Genomic DNA, 20,119 nt, shown 5'->3' on the forward strand with positions numbered 1-20,119 from the left:
TCTATATCTTATCTACCTACCTACCTACCTACCTGTATCTATCTGTCTGTCTGTCCATCCATCCATCTATCTAAATCTATCTATCTATTTATCATCTATCTTATCTACCTACCTATCTCCCTGTATCTGTCTGTCCGTCCATCCATCCATCCATCCATCCATCTAAATCTATCTATCTATCTATTTATCATCTATCTTATCTACCTGCTTACCTACCTGCCTACCTACCTACTGGTATCTATCTATCTATCTATCTATCTATCTATCTATCTATCTATCTATCTATCTATCTATCTTTCTATTATCTATCTATCTTATCTACCTACCTATCTCCCTGTATCTATCTGTCTGTCTGTCCATCCATCCATCCATCCATCCATCCTTCATCCATCCATCTATCTAAATCTATCTTTATCTATCTATTTATCATCTCTTATCTACCTACTTACCTACCTGCCTACCTACCTACTGGTTTCTATCTATCCATCCATCCTTCCTCCCTCCCTCCCACCCTCCTGGTATCTCTCTCTTCTATCTCTTTATTTTTTCTCTCTCTTCTCTCTCTCTCTCTCTCCCTCTCTACCTCCCTCCCCCCTCTCTCTTTCTTATCTATAACCAAGAATCAGGGTTAAAGCCACATGGGGTGGGGAAGGGGAACTACAGGAAGATTTCATCTTTTGACAGACCAGCTGAAATGGGCTGAAATGGAGGCTGAAAAAGACTCCTCTCAATGGTCTCGAAAACAGGAAACTGTGTGGCAGTGTATTCTCCAGCCTTGGTCGATGTGAATAAGCCATTGAGAAGCAGAGTCAGGGAGTGAGCGCTTTTGGCCAAAGCGAAAATGAAGAGGGGAAGGGGAGGGGGTTCAAAAAAAACCCAAAAACCTTTGGCTAAGAACAAAAAAAGGGTGGGCATCACTTTTTCCCCTCCTTTGCACAAGTCAATCGAGCATTTTGTTTCTTCTTCTCCACTCAAAGCAGAATTGAGTCCTGAATATGCCTCTCCCCGCCCCCCCACCCCCCCCACCCCGCTTTCCTTCCCCGTTCCTGTCTTGTGTTTTGAGAAGCTCTGAGCCAGAGAGGGCTGTGTTGGATTTCAGACAGCTCTGGGCCCGAATTCTTGCCCTTAAAATATTCAATAAGTTGTCCTTCCTCAGGATCAGCGCAAAAGTCAGCCAGCCAGCCAGCCATTCATCTCCCTTTTGGAGAACTGCAGTTTTCCTGGTGTGGCTGGTTTCGCCCCTTTTGGAAGAGAAAATGAATCGGGGCCCGTAGGAAGAGAAGACTGCCCTGCCTCCCTCCCACTTCTCTCGCCAAAAGAGATGAATCATATTCCCACAATTGCAATTAAATTTTCTGCTCTCACAGAATTCTGGGGCAGTGAGCAAAACAGTGACGTCCGATCTTGGGTCAAGAGGGGAGGGAGTGTCATCGTCCCCCCCCCTCCCCAATCTCCTCCTGCCTGTTGCCTGTCATTAGGCTTTTCTTCAAAAGTGATTCAAGACCAAACTTTTGAGGCTGGGTGAAAAGACCCCGATCCTCTTTGGGAAGTAGCTTAGAAAATCCAATTTGGGGCAGCCGTTTATTGCTATTTTTAAAATACTATTATTATTTTTTTGTTTCCTTTTTATACTGGATGGTCTTCCCTCCGTCTCATCCTTCAGCAGCTGCGTTTTCTTTTGAGTTGAGCTGCCAACTCAATTCTTGTTGGAATCAGAACTTAGTCTTGCTTCGTCTTCTTTTCCTTCTTCTGTTTGGGTGGGTCTGTTTGAGACATCCCGGCTTTGGCTATTTCTCCCCGTCTTCTCTTTTTTTCTGGCTGCAAAGTCTCTTCTTCTCTTTAAAAAAAAAAGAGAGAGAGAGAGAGCTGAGGACGTTCAGTGAGGAGAACTTTCAAGGAAGACTTGCTGTTCTGTTTTTCTTTTTTTTAAATAAACATCTTTTTTTTTTGCACGGTTAACTGTCTCCTTCTGCATCTCCATCCTGCTTGCCGGTCTTCCTTCCCATACAAGTCACCCTGTTCCAAGAAGGGGTTTTTTTCTTCCTTTTTTTTTAATCAACCAGCTGGAGTGCTGCTGCGCTCTGTTTTCTTCTTGGGAAGAGAGCTGGCTGGACAGTGCGATTCAGAGAGGGATCGCTCCAAAGCACAAGGACCCTCGGCCAAGACATCCGGGAGAGGCTATCTGGACTGCTTGAATCCTCTCTTAGGAGTGAATGGTTGACTTGGCTTTCCTCTGCTGTTTCTTTTCTCGGACAAAATGTACGAGCGGCACAAGAGACGATACAGCCTGTGCGAGATTTCCAAAGAAGAGAGGGCTGTAGAAGTGGTGCTATTGAAGGTATGGCATTGCTTGTATCTTCGGCTGAGCTGCACCTCCGTCTCTATCCCTCCTTTAAGGTGACCAAAGTCAGATCCTGGATAGTCGTTTCCCCCCCCCCCCCGCCGCCCCGTTTTTCCTTTTTTTCTTGTGAAGGGAGTTCTTTGAATTCTCATCAGGAACTGGTCTCTTTTCCAAGGACGGGATTTGAAATAGAGAGTAGCAGAGTGAGATCTGGTACAAGACGACCCATGGGTACTTAGAGGCATGTTCTTTGTAAGATACCCAAGGACTCCTTCGGTGTAGGGTTTTTCAGTAGACAAAGAGAAAGCATTTGCTACGTTTGGGTGGGTAAATTTACTTAGATGTCTCTAAAATATCTTTGTAATTTTTTTTTAAAAAAATATTTTTATTGGAAGGGTTAGCGGTCCTATGCATAGGAGGTCTGGTGCAAAAACACAGTGACAATGATAAATTTCATATTTTTTAAGACAAGTTTATGGTTTCGGTGGGACATATATTATGCTTCGCGCATTCTTCTTGGTCAGTCGGCATCGTTTTCTCATGCTAGCTAAGTTTGCAGTTGGCTTCGGGTAATATTTTAATTAGAAAATTGCTTAGCCGTATTTAGATATATATATATTTGGTACTATGCATTCTGCTTCTGATTTTTCCCCCTTTTTTTCGAAGGGTGTATTAGGATGGAATCTTGAGCTTTGCTTCTGCACCCTTGGTACAGTTAGTCCCAAAAAGGAACGCCTTTCCTCAGCCCCAATTTGTGGCTAAATGGTTTGGCCAGGGGATTTATTGCTTTATGTAGGCCTTCCATTACTTATGTCCCACTAAATCCATCACCATTGAGTTCCATAGTAGAGAGCAGGGTTGAATCCATTTTCATCCCCCCCCCCCCATTATTATTATTTTTTGTATATCCAGTTTTGCAACTTCCTATGAATTTATCCCCCCATAATAATAATAATAATAATAATAATAATAATAATAATAATAATAATAATAATAATAATAATAATGCATCTTGGAATTTTAATGCAGACATCCTATTTTAATAATACACCAACAGTCACCTCCTTCCACCTACTTTTGAAGTTGCAATATAGATATAAAATCACCTGTTCTCTCTCCTGGCCCCAAAGTTTTCCGTCTGTGTTTTTGTTTGACTTCCCCCCCCCCCATACACACACTTCTCCTCATTGAAATCTGGAGTGAGTTGTGCCTTTAAATAGGGAGTGTGGAGGCGGATACCTCTCTTGGCTAACGGTCCCTGGCATTTTTCCACTCTCCCCCCTTTCCCCTCGCGGACGCTTTCCAAGCTAAAATTAGTAGCTGCTCCACCAAACAGTAAGGTGGCAGTCTGAGAATGTTTTGTCACTCTTTAAGAGCTTGACTTTCCTGGCAGAGAAAGAGGCAGTTGAAAGAAAGCAGCCAGTGGAATGGCTCACAAGAGTCTGGCTTGGATGTATGAATTCAGAGAAATGGGGACTAGTTTAAAATGGAGGCTGCGAGGGGAGAGGTCGTACATCGTTTCCTAGATCTTTTTGAACTGGAATAGCAAGTTTCAAATGGAATTTAATGAAAGGAAGCAGTGCAGAATCCAAGGATTGGTTCATCCGTGGCATTATACGTAGAACGTAGACTATAGAATCATAAAGACCTTGGAGTTTTCATGTCCAATGATCTAAGTGCCAAAGCCTACTGCAACTACATCGCAAAAAAGGCTTTAAGAGTTGTAAACCTAATCTTACGTAGCTTGTTCTCCAGAAACACTACACTATTTACCAGAGCTTATAAAACATTTGCTAGACCAATTCTTGAATACAGCTCGCCTGTCTGGAACCCATACCACATTTCAGACATCAGTACAATTGAACGTGTCCAGAAATATTTTACAAGAAGAGTTCTCCACTCCTCTGAATACATCAAATACCTTATGCTACCAGACTTGAAATCTTGGGTTTAGAAAACTTAGAACTCCGCCGCTTTCGACAGGACCTATGTTTAACTCATAGAATCATCTATTGCAATGTCCTTCCTGTTGAGGATTACTTCAGCTTCAATCATAACAATACAAGAGCAAACAATAGATTTAAACTTAATGTTAACCGCTTCAATCTTGATTGCAGAAAATATGACTTCTGTAACAGAGTTGTTAATGCTTGGAACACACTACCTGACTCTGTGGTCTCTTCTCAAAATCCCCAAAGCTTTAACCAAAAACTGTCTACTATTGACCTCACCCCATTCCTAAGAGGTCCGTAAGGGGCATGCATAAGAGCACAGACGTGCCTACCGTTCCTGTCCTATTGTTTTCTTTCATTATATCCAATTGATATAATTGCATGCTTATGTTTATAAGCATATATGCTTATATATTATATAATTACTTTCATGCTTATGCTTGTATATACTGTTGTGACAAAATAAATAAATAAATAAATAAATAGAGCTGGAAGGGACCTTGGAGGTCCTCTAGTCCAACCCCCTGCTCAAGGCAGGAGAGCTTATTCTCATGATGACAAACCTATGGCACGTATGCCACAGGTGGCACGCGGAGCCGTCTCTGCGGGCACGTGAGCTGTTGCCCAGCTGAGCTCCACCATGCATGCGTGCGCACCTCCCGCCAGCCAGCTGATTTTTGGGTCTGGCATAGGGGTGGGCCCATGTGGGAGACATGTGCACATGTGCAGGGGGTTGCATGCATATGTGTGGGGATGGGGGGAGTGCGGAGGATTCAGGCATGTCCCCCCGTACCAAAATGGGCCGCGAGGGGTGCGGCGTGCCCCTGTGGCCCATTTTTGGTCCCAGGAGGCCTCAGGGAGACCTGCCAGGGGGATGGGGGAGTAAGGGGGAGTCGCACACGCATATGTGGGGGGAGAGTGGGGGGGGTTGCATTATGGGTGTGGGCACATGTGCACGCGACCCCTCCGCGCTCCCCCCGCTTTTGGCACATGTTGGCAAAAAGATTAGCCATCACTGGCTTATACCATTCCGGTCAATCGGTTGTACAGTCTATTTTTTGAAAAAATTTCTGTGATGGAAATCCCACAACTCCAGGAAGCAAAGTTGTTCCACTGATTAATTGTTCTCACTGTCAGGAAATTTCTCCCTACTTGTAGTTTGAATCTCTCTTTAACAAGCTTCCACCCATTACTTCTTGTCCTGCCCTTGGCTAGACATAGTTTGCTCAACTGTTCATCAGACAATTTAGCTTCCCAGACCCTTTATCATCATTGCTCTTCTCTGCACACTTTCAAGGGTCTCAGCATCTCTCTCTCTCTCCCTCTCTATCTTATATATCTACCTACCTACCAGTATCTATCTATCTGCCTGTCTGCCTCTCTATCCATCCATCCATCCATCCATCCATCCATCTATCTTAATCTATCTATCTATCTATCTATCTATCTATCTATCTATCTATCTATCTTTCTTCTTCTCCTTCTTCTTCTTCTTCTTCTTCTTCCTCCTCCTCCTCCTCCTCCTCCTCCTCCTTCTCTCTCTCTCTCTCTCTCTCTCTCTCTTTTTGTATTGTGGAGACAAATCAACAAACAAAGCACACTGCGGCTTTGCAGAAAACCAGAGAAAAGTTGTTCAGTTGAGCTTGGACTTAGAGACGTATCCTGGTTTGCAAGATGTTTAATTTTGCAAGATTTATTATGCCAGTTTATGCAGGACCCTGATTTACTATCATGGGTGGGAAGACACTGTGCTCGGCGCCACTGGTATTATGATCTTACCTTTCCAAGTGTTTTAACTGTCATTAGACTTAGGCACTCAAGCTTTCCACTGCAGCCCTAAGAACAAGAAATCTCCTTCTTTGGAAGGAAAGGTGGCATTCGTCGCTGAATTCCGTGCCCCGCACTCCCGCTGGTCGTTCAATTCCCTCCTTCCGAATGGTGGGCATTGCTCAGATACGATTGTAAATCATATATGTTTAACAGTCGTGTTGTTAGTCATTGGCAATTAGTAGAGGTAGCCCGTAAGTAAATTGAGACAGATGGTCTTGCTTCCTGAATCTGAAGCTCTTGGCTTCTTTCTTTGACCTCTAAAATTGAGTTTGCATTTCTCTGTTCGTGACAGAACTGGCCTTGCCTTATCTTTTCTATCTACAGAGGACGGCCCAATTTGTTTTCCCATTTCCTTGCCTAGTCAGCTTCCTCGAAACCATGGCCGAAACGTTTCCAAAATGTGCTAAGTCATGGGTCCTAACTCCATTTTGCCCTTCTGCTGTTGCCACAAGGGGAACCCTTTTGGCTGGGGTTGTTCTTGGTTCATAAATCCTGTCTTCTGAAAACCAGTGAGCTGAAGTCATTTTTGTCTTACTTACTCCCTCCCACCCATCCCCGATGCCCAACTTTAACCATGTTCTTACTTGAATGCTGGAACTAGGCATCACTGACCCAATGCCTTCCAGAACAGGGGTCTCCAACCTTGGCAACTTTAAGACTTGTGGACTTCAACTCCCAGAATACTGGGAATTCTGGGAGTTAAAGTCCACAAGTCTTAAAGTTGCCAAGGTTGGAGACCCCTGTTCCAGAAGCTTTATATCCCCACTTCCATGATATCTAGACAACGTGGTCTTGGCAAAGCAATTCTGACAGCATGCCTGTAATGCAGAAGTGGTTAGTTCACGAAAATGGCCTTAAAAGTATATCTTATGCAGAACAGTTTCTGGAATTGGGCAGGTCTACTTTAATGAAAAGAAAGGATTGGGGTGAAATGATAGCAGTAATTCAAAATTTGAGGGGCTGCCACAAAGAAGAGAGAGTCAAGCTATTCTCCAAAGCACCTGAGGCAGGGGGTGCTCCATCACTGGAGGCTTTTAAGAAGAAGCTGGACAGTCACTTGTCTGGAATGGTACAGGGTCTTCTGTTTGAGCAGGGGGTTGGACTAGAAGATCTTTAAGGTCCCTTCCAATTCTTTCATTCTGTTATTTACTCTTCCGGTCTGCTTTAACTGTTGAATGATAGAGGAAACATGGGTGCTGAAGAGCTGTCAGAACAAGATGCGTGCGTATAGTAAAACATTATGATCTCTTCCAATGGCAGGGGTCTCCAACCTTGGCAACTTTAAGACTTGTGGACTTCTACTCCCAGAGTTCCTCAGCCAGCTTTGCTGGCTGAGGAACTCTGGGAGTTGAAGTCCACAAGTCTTAAAGTTGCCAAGGTTGGAGACCCCTGTCCTATGGGACCCGTAATTACCACTCTCCTGATTGCACACTGTCAGTTCATATGTTGCATTAAAATCATAATGCAGTTTGGTGCAAATAGGTGAACCCAGCTATTATGGTTTGCAAACCATGGTTCATGGCTCGGTATCTTATGTGAACGAATGCAGCCATTGTGGCTTGTTTAAAGCTGGCCCAGCTTTAGATAAAGCAGGTTTAGACGATTGCACAAATGCAGCCCCTTAGGTTTGTAAACAGGTCTAGGAAGCATGTTGTGCTGGAAGTCAAAACTTGGAATTGGGGGAACATAGTGCAATGCAGATGCAGCTTTTGACAAAACAGGAAAAAAAAGCATGTCCTTTGCACACTGGAAGCTAAATTAGAACATGATTAAAGGAAATGTGAAACCCCAGGGTTTAAAAAGGAAACGAATGTTAAAAATAATCTCTTTCCCTCCCCCCCTTCCTCCCCCCCCCCCGTCCGTTTTGGTGTCATTACTTGCTATAACTGTATTCAGAAGTTTGAATCCCGCAAAGGACTTGATTCTTGGCAGGGAGGAATGGACTCAGGTGACCCGGGACAGACTGGAGCAGAGCGCTAAAGCAGTAGCTGGAGAGAAAGCTCTATTTCATCTCTCCAGGTTAAACCATAGCAGGTGATAGTAAAGTCTTCGGGGTTCCGCGGTCCAAGCAGGTATGAGTCAAGTGGAGCTGCGTTTGGCTTTTGAAAAGCTCTGCCTTCTCCAGAGGTTGGTGCTGTGATGTTGTGATTTGTGATGTTGTGATTTGCAGTGTGACATGGAGAGGGTGTGGGGGAGGGGAGAGAGAGAAGGGATCGTATATGTAATTTGATTCTGTACCATCAAGTCATTGTTGAGTCTTGGTGACATACATACATATTTTCCAGGTTGATATGTCCCTAACATGGTCATTCAGGTCTCTCAATAGTGTATTCCTCATCAATATAGCAATAGTAATAGCACTTATATACCGCTTTACAGTGTTTTATAGCCCTCTCTAAGCAGTTTACAGAGTCAGACTATTTTCCTCCAACAATTTGGGTCCTCATTTTACCCACCTCGGAAGGATGGAAGGCTGAGTCAACCTTGAGCCTGGTGAGATTTGAACTGCTAAACTGCAGGCAGCTGGCAGTCAGCAGAAGTAGCCTGCAGTACTGCACTCTACCCACTGCGCCACCATGGCTCATTGATGTAACTCAGTCCATCCACCTGGCTGCTGGTTGTCTAATTCCATCCTTCTCTTCTTCCTCCCTCCCTCCCTGTTCCTCCCTCCCCCCTTCCCACTCCTCCCCTCCCTCCCCCCTCAGTCTCCTTCCTCCCTTTCTTCCTTCCTTCCTTCCTTCCTTCCTTCCTTCCTTCCTTCCTTCCTTCCTTCCTTTCTCCCTTCCTTCCTTCCTTCTTCGCCAAAGAGTTAGGTTTCTACATAATGCGCCTGAATGAAATGTGTAAGAGAACAGGAATCGTATTGATTCCGCTTTTAATTCAGCATAAAGGAAATGAAGCAAATATTAGTGTTTGTCCTGAGCTTCCCTATCCCTTTTTGGAGCACAAGATTAATATGCCATGTTAAAAAAACAAAACAAAACCAACCCAATTCTATTCACTTGATTCGTTGGAAGTCTGTGAAGTCTGACCAAGTTGAGATAAGAATTCATTAATTTATTTCATTAATCAAATTTTTATGGCCACCCACCTCATGGTAAGTGGAAAACAATCCATTAAAACAGTAAAATAAATAAAACATGGCCTAAAACCATGATATACCATAGTAATTATTACAAGAGCATTCAAAAGAATAAAAGAACCAAAACGGAAAAAAGAGAATACAGAGGCTGCATGGAAAGATTCCCATTAATTTGTCACCTCCTCTCCCTTTACCTTAGATTAACCGTGACAACTGGTGCCCTGTTGAACCTTCTCCAGATTCCTTACTGTTGAAGCAGAAGCCTCCTTGCAACTCTGCAGGTAAGAGAAACAGTTTTTCTTTGGCATATGGAAGTAGAGGAGAGAGCTGTGCCGTTCCTGAATCTTATATTTGAGGAGCTGCACGACGCAAATCTTTTTGCCAGACTGCAGTAGCCTCAGCTACCAAGTACTATCCAGTGCAGGGTGTCAAAAAACAAGAGTGCTGTGTCTGAGGAATGCAGACGCACAACATCTGAATTGGGTTGAGGAAGCTTCTGGTGAGACTTCTTGGAGAGCCCAATCAAGGTTCTCCAATAGAATGCCCTTCAGATAACTTTGGACTCCCAACCCTCTAAACTCTTATCCATCCTGTGATAATGTGCGATATCCTAAGACAGGGGCCTGCAAACTTGGCTCTTTTAAGACTTGTGGACTTCAACTCCCAGAGTTTTGCTGGCTGAGGAACTCTGGGAGTTGAAGTCCACAAGTCTTAAAAGAGCCAAGTTTGCAGACCCCTGTCCTAAGAGTATCAGGTAGGGCAAAGCTGGGTTATAAAATGCTGTCACTGAAAGATAGCTGTGCAAATCACAATTCTTGTTTTAAAAACTTCACAGTACCAGGGATGTTAGTAACAGCTTTGGTTCACCCTTCTGCTTAGGGGCGAGGGGTTAGACTTAAAAGAAAAATAATTCTCTTTTTTTGATGCCACCAATCACTTTAGAAACCTCACTACATGAATGATCATAAATCGAGGACTACTTGTAGATAAAGCAGGGATGAAATCTACTTACCTTCCTTACCAGCTTGGAAGTCCACACGCCTCCCACACACTCACTGGACTCATGCGCATCACATGTGCATGCAGACCTTCTCCGCATGTGCAGAAGGTAAAAAGCACATCACTTCCTGGTTAAATCCAGGAAGTAATGACACCCTGGGCAGCTGGTGTCGCTGATGGTTTGGCAAGCGCTACCGGGTCGCTGAATCACCGGCCACGATAGCTACTGGATCGCGAGATCCAGTCAGAACTGGAAGTATTTCACCCCTGAGATAAAGGTAAAGGTTTCCCCTGTCCAGTCGTGTCCATTGGGTGGTCATCTCCATTTTTTAGTTGAGGGAAGGAACCAGAGTTGTCTGAAGACACTTCTGTGGTCATGTGGCCAGCATGACTGCATGCCAAAAGCACACAAAACACTGTTACCTTCCCAGCGCAGTGGTACCTATTGATCTGTTTGCATGCTTTCGAACTGCTAGGTAGACAGTAGCTTGGGCAGGAATGGGAGCTAACCTTGCCGCGCTGCGCTTGGGTCTCGAACTGTCACCCTTCTGATCAACAAACCCAGCACCTTCACTGCTAGGCCACCATACCCCCTCACTTGTAGGAGACAAATCAGCTGCATTGTAACCTTCATAAAAGTTGGACTTCAGCTCCCCTAATTTTCAAAGGCTGGCTGGGAATTTGAGAAGTCCATTCTTAGCACATCTGGACTTCCTTTGGGCGAAGTCTGAGCTGACAAAGAACTTTGGGCTTGTTTGAAATGGAATGTAAGAATTGGCCTGCGTGTAATAATCTCTTCCGATGTTTGCCAGAGGTTCCCCTATGATTCAGCCGAGGCAAAAAAGTCATCCTCTATATGATTTTTTTGATTGGTTCAAATGTATGTTACTGGGAAACAGAAGCCAGTTGCTTTGTGTGCTTAATGCTCTATTCAGCTTTATGATTTAAAAACAAAACAAAACCCAAATGACACCAGTGACTTTCAGACCTTGGAACCTTTTAGCAAGTTTAAAGCCCAGGAGGCTTGATGTAATCAGCTGACTACCCCTAAAGCAGGGGTATCCAAACTTGGCCCCTTGAAGACTGGTGGAGTTCAACTCCCAGAATTCCCCAGCCAGCATGAGCTATAAATATGAACAAGTTGCCGGCCTGGGAATTCTGGGAGTTGAACTCCACCAGTCTTCAAGGGGCCAAGTTTGGACACCCCTGCCCTAAAGCAATCGTACTGGACGTTCTGGTGGACGACAAAGCGATATTGATGAAAGGATGCGACGCGACCGTACCCCTCAAGGGAGAAGGGAATTTTTATTCCAAAATTGTAAGAAGAACTTTGCCTCCTTGATGTGAAGCCTTTGGCAAACATTTCTTGCCTCAGATCTGGTTTCTTAAGTCAAGAGTCTAATCTCTGCTGTGGATGGAAGGGATGGAAGTGTTGGGGCATCATCTTTAGGAACATCAGGGGAGACTCCGGATGTGGCAACGCGCCAAGCTCAAAATGATGTGTGATCCAAAATCAGAACAAAACAACTCTTTTCTTTTTTCAGCTTCTGTTCTGAGTGTTGTAGCCAGAGGAATATTCTGAACGTTGAAACAAAGCTTCCTCCCTCATTTTCATTTTAAAAGCCAGAAAGGTAGATTGAGATTACAATCCAAGATGAGTCTTGACTGCCAGAAAATTGATGAAGAGAACGATTAAAGAAATTGAAATCCCAAGACCGTCCCAAAGATGCTTTTTCCAAGGCAAAGGACTTTCTTGGGGTTTTTTTTTTTCCATTTTGCAAACATTTTGCTTCTCATCCAAGAAGCTTCTTCAGTTCTTGGATGATTGATTCAGTTCTCAGCTTCTTGGATGAGAAGCGAAACATTTTCAAAGGAGAAAAAAACCCAAGAAAGTCCAGTTGCCTTTTGGGGAAAAAAGCACCTTTGTGACAACCATGACCTGGATGATTGAGACTCTCCATAGGCATTTAAATTACTGTGCCTTTCTTACCAAAATGTATGTGTTAATCTTAGGCAGTCATTGCTGAGAGAGTTGATTTTCCATGTGTTGGATCTTTAGTTCCTCAGTTTTTTCAGACAGATAACTCCAAAAATTCTGGTATTTGCATCTCAGCACATCTGGAAGACACCTATTTCAGGAAAGCAGGTCTATTTTCCATCCTTCCCAGCCAGAGAATTAAGTATGATGCTACTTTGGACACCAAAGAAAATCATGAGCATCATTTTGATAGGTTTGTGAATGTGTGAAAATGAGAAAAACGAATATTGATCCAGAAATATCAAATATGTTTTGCTAGTCAGAAAGGCATGAGAAGAGCTTTAATTTATAGCTCAGACCATCAGGATTTGATGCAATGGTTTGCATTCCAGATGTGTCTTAAAGTAAGATGGTGATGATCCATGGCAAAGTGGTGTATAATTCGTTTTGAAGTCTTCCTCATATTAGAAAAGGCAGAAATTAGATAAGAAAGAATGAAATCAGCAAGATATTCTAGCACCGGGAACCACAAAACCCTTTTGACATCTCTCTCTTTCTCCCCTCCCTCCCCCCTCTCCCCCCCTCTCTCTGTATCTCTCTATCTCTGCCCTGGCCACTTCTCCATCCCCCGCTGTCACCCTTACCTTCTCAGGCCAGGTGAGGAGTGACTGGGAGGGGAAGGTGAGGGGCAGGGCCAGCCAGTGGTGGGATCACCCAACAGGGAACCACAGCAGAGGGCCCAAAGAGCCGCATGTGGCTCCAGAGCTTGCTGACACCCGATATAGGGTCTTCCTGACAGAGCAGAGGGCTGGACTAGAAAACCTCCAAGGGTCCCCTCCATCTCTGTTCTGATTGATTGGTTACCAGACTATAATACTTAGTTTCCAGTAAGGGAGATATTATTGGAACCATGATCTTAATGTCCATTAAATTAAATATAAGGTGTTTTAGGGTCTCTATTTACTTATTTTTTCTCCACTACCTACTCTTGGGGAGTAAAATCCCTAAATGATGCTCAAAATTTAAGTATTGCTTTTGTCATTAAAAAGAAAAAAGTTAGCCCTCTCTATAACCTAATACTTTGTCTGCTGACTTGGTTCCTTCTCAGGAGGGAGATTTTAAAAATGTATGCAATTTGTTTTATATTTTGCTATAGTAAGTTCCTTGTGAAAATTTATCCACAAAGCTTTATTTATAATGATACTGATAATGAAAGCTGGCAGGGTGACTTTGGGCCAGTCACTCTCAGCCTATGATCATGTCATGCTCCGATGACAAGCTCGTTGGTCAGTTTCTGTTGCAACCAATGGATCGACATTCTGTTGATCTGGTTGGGAAAAAACCAGATTCTGCATTCGTGAGAAAAATCCTGACTCTAATACCATTCTGTCATTTTCCATCCTTCCTTCCCTCCCTCCCTCCCTCCCTCCCTCCCTGTCTTTCTCTGTTTCTCTCCATAATATAAACATAATTATTATTATTATTATATAATATAAATTTGATAATAAATGTAGTGTGTGTGTGTATGTAGATAGATAGATAGATAGATAGATAGATAGATAGATAGATAGATAGATAGATAGATATAGAGATAGATATATAGCATAATATTTATTTTTCAAAGAATATATAAACTAACAAACTAGCAAAGACCAAAAGTAAGAAAGAAAGAAGAAAGAAAAAGGCACAGATGCAGAAATGAATAGAAAGAAAGTGCCTGCAATTTCCTTTGCAGTAAATATAAATATAGGTATAAAGTTATCTGTTAGTTTATGATTATAAGAAAATAGCTCTTTTTTCCCCTCTGGTTTTTTATCCCCAATCATCAAAACCACAAATCATCAGTACACTTTTTTTTTTTTTTGAGTTTCATGCAAAATGTCTGTAAGGGGTTTCAAGTAAGCCATAAATGTAGGTACTATTTTTTCCATGATCAAAAAAGCTGGTTTAGCCATCTTTGCAAATTTCATCATCTAATCATCAAAATTACAAATCGTAGGTACATTTTTTTCCAGTCTCGTGCAAAAAGTCCATAAGGGGTTTCCAGTCAGCCATAAATGTAGATACTGGGGGGTTATTTTTGTCTGAAATTTAGCCATCTTTACAAGTTCCATCATCTCCACCATTGTAAGTAGGATCCCTCCCTCCCTCCCTTGGGCCTCTCAACGGACTAAGTCTGTCTGTTATTAACACAGCTGCTTGCAATTACTGCAAGTTAAAGTCCCACCAGGCCCAAGGTTGACTCAGCCTTCCATCCTTTATAAGGTAGGTAAAATGAGGACCCAGATTGTTGGGGGCAATTAAGTTGACTTTGTTTATAATATACAAATGGATGAAGACTATTGCTTAACACATTGTAAGCCGCCCTGAGTCTTCGGAGAAGGGCGGAATATAAATTCAAATTAAAAAAAAATGTTTCCATGTTTGAGCCTAAAATAGCATGTTGTCATTTTACTTCTTAATTCTGCTTAATGAGCCGAGGTGGCGCGGTGGTTAGAGTGCAGCACTGCAGGCTACTTCAGCTGACTGCTAGCTGCAGTTCGGCAGTTCAAATCTCACCAGGTTCAAGGTTGACTCAGCCTTCCATTCTTCCGAGGTGGGTAAAATGAGGACTCAGATAGTTGGGGACAATACGCGGACTCTGTAAACCGCTTAGAGAGGGCTATAAAAGCACAATGAAGCGGTATATAAGTCTAAGTGCTATTGCTATTAATGTTCTAGCCAGGGAGATGCTTTCTACTTGCTGCATGTCCAATTTCCACCCTGACTCCTTAATCGTACCTTAAAAAGCTCTGTGGTTTCCTTTCTTTCTCTTTGGAAGGATTGGTTAAAGAGAGGTCAATCCATAAATCAGATTTTTCTGGAAGTTAATAGCATGTCTGTTGGGAACTTGTCATTCTTCCAGCTTTGTTACAGTGGCATTCCTGCTTCTGGAGATTTATCAGGCCATCAGGAGAGGTGAAAATAATCTTGGATTGCACAACGTGAGCAGCACACGTAGAGCACAACAAATGTAAACAGAAAAATAAATCATGTTTCTCTAAAAAGAAGAGGGAAGGTTTCCAAGAGTTCAGAAAACCCTCAGCTATATACACCTAATATTCTCCTTGGTGATTACATTTTACTTTTTTCTTTCTTCTTGAGTCTTTTTATTCCTCACTTTTCCTTCATTTTACATCATAACTGGTTCTCCAGGCCAGTAACGCTTCTCTTCAAACTGGGGACTGCTTCATATGCTTATGGTTCTTCAACAATGAAAGGATGACTTGGCCTATATTGCTTGGACCTTCATACATGCTAGGCTAAGAGGAAGCCAGGATCGGTTTTAAGACTTTCTTGATCCTAGTGTTGTGACCCAGGCCCAAGTAGGTTGCAGGAAACTCAGTCAGTGTAAAAACAAACAAACTTTATTAGGAACAGCTGAGAATTAACTCATTCTCAGCGTAGTCCAACCAAATTAAAGCAAATTCCTCCCAACACAATTCCTCAGTCCTACCACCAACCTTGGTCCAATTAGGCAAACTGCCAAAGGCCTTTCTTTGCAAAAGTTCAGAAGACACCGATACGAAACAAATGCAACAAGACAAAGCTATCAACGTTATTTTCCAGCAAAGAGCCCAAACACCATTGCTGGTCTTTTAAGCCTTATGGGAGGGGCCAATCATCTCTTGGCCCTATTCCCAAGTCATCCTCTTTGCTTGAGCTGCTCTTGCCTTCTGGCAGCTCTTTTCATACGTGCATTAGGAACAGGCTCCTCCTATTCCTCTGCCTCACTACTGTCAGCCTCTGGAGGCTCTGGAGTCCGCACCTCATTCCCTGATGGCCCTGGCCCCACCTCTGCCTCTGACGCAGAGCCCTCATCTGGGCCTTCCCCAGCCTCCAGGACTGGCCCATGTTCTTCCTCAGCCTCATCACTGTCTGACTCCATTGCCAGCTCCACAGGCTGCTGGCGGACCACAACACTTAGTTTGCTGAGCAAACTGAAATTAAAAGAAATCACAGCTCCCCTGTTAACCCGGATCTAGGATTTGTTCCATCCTGAAATGCAAGTTTCTTATCCTGATAGGAAAAGGAAATGGGAAAGGAAAGGAAAGGAAAGGAAAGGAAAGGAAAGGAAAGGAAAGGAAAGGAAAGGAAAGGAAAGGAGAAATACTAGCAATTTGCTGTTCCCTGTTCTCTTAGCAAAACACACCCACAAAAGTTGTTGTGGCTGAACCAGGTCAAGATGAGATGCAACTAATTGTGTATATATGGTTGTGTGCAGAGGGGGCTGTTTTGAAGGAACTTAAGCCCACATCCTCCTGCCTTCAGATTACGCGATTTTAAAGTAATCAGAGGAGAAAGAAAACATGGAAGATGTTTTGCCAAATTTGCTGTGCATTTGCAACTCAGCAATTGATTACTTTTTTTTGGAATTAGTGCTGCCCAGTGGCCAATCTGGAACTTCCTTTGTGATTTTTCCATTTCAGTGTTTGGTTAGTGTTCTCTCCCCACCACCCCCTTCGGTACAGAGCTGGCTTGTCCTTCAGACTGGAATGCAGTGGGATATGCTCTGTTAAATTGCCAGCTGGATCAGTGCAATTTCTGGCTTTTCTGTCTTTCCTCTCTCGCTCCCTCCCTTTTTTTAAAAGAAAATTCTCTCACCTTCTTCAACTTATGGAAAAGAAATAGAGGCCAATGAAGATGGAGAATGTATGGGGAAAGGAGTCACACCTGTTAAAACAGAAAAAAAATCCTTTGCGTAACGGTAGCTATTTTGTGGAATATTAGCCATTCCCAGTTCTGATGCCTCTTCCCTTCTCTTTAACATTATACATCCTCATTTTTCTCAGCCTTAGCAGTTTGAAGACGTGTGGACTTCAACTCCCAGAATTCTCCAGCCGCCATCCTGGCTAGGGAATTCTAGGAGTTGGAAGTCAATATTCTTCAAGCTGACAAGGTTGAGAAATGTTGGTATCTCCACTGCAGACAATTGGTTCTTCCAAAAGTTTCATAATCGACTGCCTGAAATCTTTTGAGGCCAAAGTCTTGATGAAAAAAGAATTAGTCTTCTTGATTCGATTTTTCAAAAAAATCTGCTTGTCCTGATCTTAGAAATAGGTAGTAAGCATGCAAAACTTTAGTCATCTGAGAAAACTTGTCTCAACTAACAGATTTTATTAGAACTTAGAATAACAGAATTGGAAGAGACCTTGGAAGTCTTCTAGTCCAACCCCCTGCTTAGGCAGGAAACCATACACCACTTCAGACAAATGGTTATCCAACCTCTTCTTAAAAACTTCCAGTGTTGGAGCATTCACAACTTCTGCAGGCAAGTTGTTCCACTGATTAATTGTTCCAACTGTCAGGAAATTTCTCCTTAGTTCTAGGTTGCTTCTCTCCTTGATTAGTTTCCACCCATTGCTTCTTATTAAAAGGTATATGTTTTTGTGAGTTGCAGCTCCTCACCTCATCAGATGTATAGGATGGCTCTTGTTTTCAGCGAACAGTTTATAGGAGTTCCACAAGAGATTAAGATTTAAAAACAACAACAACAACTCATTGTTTCTTGCCTACTATGTGATCTAGCCCCCACAGAGGTGGGAATTCTTACCTGCCACAATTCCAGCTACCAGTTTGCCATTTTTCTCTTGTTAAAAGTGTGTAAAACGCGAGTGGTGAATGTTAGATGTTAAGCATATGGTGAAGGATCCATATTTCTTGCCTTTTTTTTAAGTGTAGGCGGTTCCTTGAGACCTGAAAATTATTTCAAGAATTTTGCCCAAAAAGGTTGAGAATAGATGGACAGATGTAGGATTTAAATTGGCAATGAAGGGAAGGGCAAGGGGCAAGGGTCGCCAACTTCCCGACCTCCGTACCTTCAAGCGGGAACTGAAGACTCTACTATTCAATCGGGCGGGACTAGCCTAAATATTTATTTTAATTTAATATTTAGTTTAATTGAATTTTAATTGAATTTTAATTGTACTAATCTATTTATAGTTTTTATATTCTAAGGGTTTTATATCGGTCTTTGACCGTTTTAGTTTAAATTGGCCTGTTAAATATTTCATTTTAAATGTATTTTAAATTTGGGATTTGTATTGTGTATCTATGTGTTTTAAATAAGGCTGTACACCTCCCTGAGTCCTTCGGGAGAAGGGCGGTCTAGAAATCTAATAAATAAATAAATAAATAAATAAGGGAAGGGAAGTTGATCCTGCGGGTGCAAATTATTTGAGACGCCCCTCCTAAAATACTTGGAGTAGGTAAGAACTTTTTCATAGCCGCGATTAATCTTTCTCTTAAGCAACATACTCAGGCTAAAGAGAAGAAGAATACTGGGGGAAATTTACTGTTGGGTTCAGTCAATAGAATAGAATAAAATAGAATAGAATAGAATAGAATAGAATAGAATAGAATAGAATAGAATAGAATAGAATAGAATAGAATAGAATAGAATAGAATAGAATTATTTATTGGCCAAGTGTGATTGGACACACAATGAATTTGTCTTGGCGCATATGCTCTCAGTGTACATAAAAGAAAAGATACGTTCACCAAGAATCATAAGGTACAACACTTAATGATAGTCATAGGGTACAAATAAGCAATCGAATCATACTAGGAAACAATCAGTATAAATCGTAAGGATACAGCAACAAGTTACAATCATAAGTGGGAGGAGATGGGTGATAGGAATGATGAGAAGATAAATAGTAATAGTAATGCAGACTTAGTGAACTATCTTTCAGCTCAGTCTTCCTTGGAAGATTGATAGTCACAGGTCAAAACTGGAACCGGAGTTCTTATTTGCACACCTTTATCTTATGGAAGAAACGCTGGATTAAAATAATTCGGTGTTTATAAGTAAATGAACATGGCTAACAGGACAGATCTATTTTATTGGCTGGATTGTCTTGCAGGTGGAAAGATTGTAGCTGCCCAAAGTCTCTTGGCTGAGATGGGCAGCTACAGAAACTGAATGCATAAAATAAAATGCAGTTCCTTAATAATATCTGGCACGTTTTCTTTTTTTTTTCTACCACCTTAAAATGGTTGAAAGAATAATAATGAAAAAAAAAAGAGAGAGAGAGACAGCTGCAGAATAAGAAAGAAGAGTATGGAAAGTTTTGCACACTTTATCACCCAAAGAATTAATCTCTCTCTCTCTCTCTCTCTCTCTCTCCTCTTTTGGAGTTTAAATGTCCTGGATGTAGACATTTATACTGCATTTTCATTACACTTTTTGGCAAATAATTTGACATACGCTGCAGGATTGATGGAAAAATTACTGACTGGATATATTGTATGAGAATTACTGGGAAAGCTAGAAAATGCTATGGAAACATTAAGGAGTCATAAGAATTTAAAATGTCTCTGGCTCCTTTGGGTCTTGGATGTCCAGTCCTATCATTCATCAGGATAGATAGTTGCTTGGTTTCCTCGTCTGATGACCTCTACCCAGGTTTTCCTCTCTGTTGGTAGACTGAACCATTACACCTCTTGTGCCTTGTCCTCTAAATTGGACTCCTATCTTCAGGTGAGGACATTAAAGATGTTGTTCTGGAGTCCAATTACCAGTCCACTTGGTGTCATTGTGTCATAAAGAGCTGCGGTGGCACAATGGTTAGAATGCAGTACTGCAGATTGCCGGCTGCCTGCAATTTGGCAGATCAAATCTCACCGGCTCAAGGTTGACTCAGCCTTCCATCCTTCCAAGGTCGGTAAAATGAGGACCCAGATTGTTGGGGGCAAGAGGCTGACTCTGTAAACCACTTAGAGAGGGCTGTAAAAGCACTGTGAAGTGGTATATAAGTCTAAGTGTTATTGCTAGTGCTATTTCTCTTTCTTTTCTCCTTCCTTCCTTCCTTCCTTCCTTCACTCTGCCCACTGCCAGCAGTTTGATCCTGACCAGCTCAAGGTTGACTTAGCCTTCCATCCTTCCGAGGTCGGTA

At 42.4% G+C, this 20,119-nt stretch overlaps 1 protein-coding gene across 4 annotated transcripts in view; it reads left to right on the forward strand.

Annotated features, from left to right (window-relative positions):
• AKAP13 (A-kinase anchoring protein 13) overlaps positions 1-20,119 on the forward strand; it is a 138,337-nt gene that overhangs the window by 34,808 nt on the left and 83,410 nt on the right. For 2 of the 4 annotated variants that reach the window (XM_058156698.1, XM_058156700.1), the window contains exons 1-2: positions 1,507-2,338; positions 9,405-9,486. In XM_058156698.1, coding sequence (XP_058012681.1) covers positions 2,258-2,338; positions 9,405-9,486 — 163 coding nt within the window. In that variant the 5' untranslated portion in view covers positions 1,507-2,257. Of the gene's footprint in view, positions 1-1,506; positions 2,339-9,404; positions 9,487-20,119 lie in introns of those variants that run through there. The other 2 variants (XM_058156699.1, XM_058156697.1) reach the window with 1 other exon arrangement.

The sequence above is a fragment of the Ahaetulla prasina genome, chromosome 13 (genome assembly GCF_028640845.1).
Source record: "Ahaetulla prasina isolate Xishuangbanna chromosome 13, ASM2864084v1, whole genome shotgun sequence".
Classification (NCBI taxonomy): Eukaryota; Metazoa; Chordata; class Lepidosauria; order Squamata; family Colubridae; genus Ahaetulla; species Ahaetulla prasina.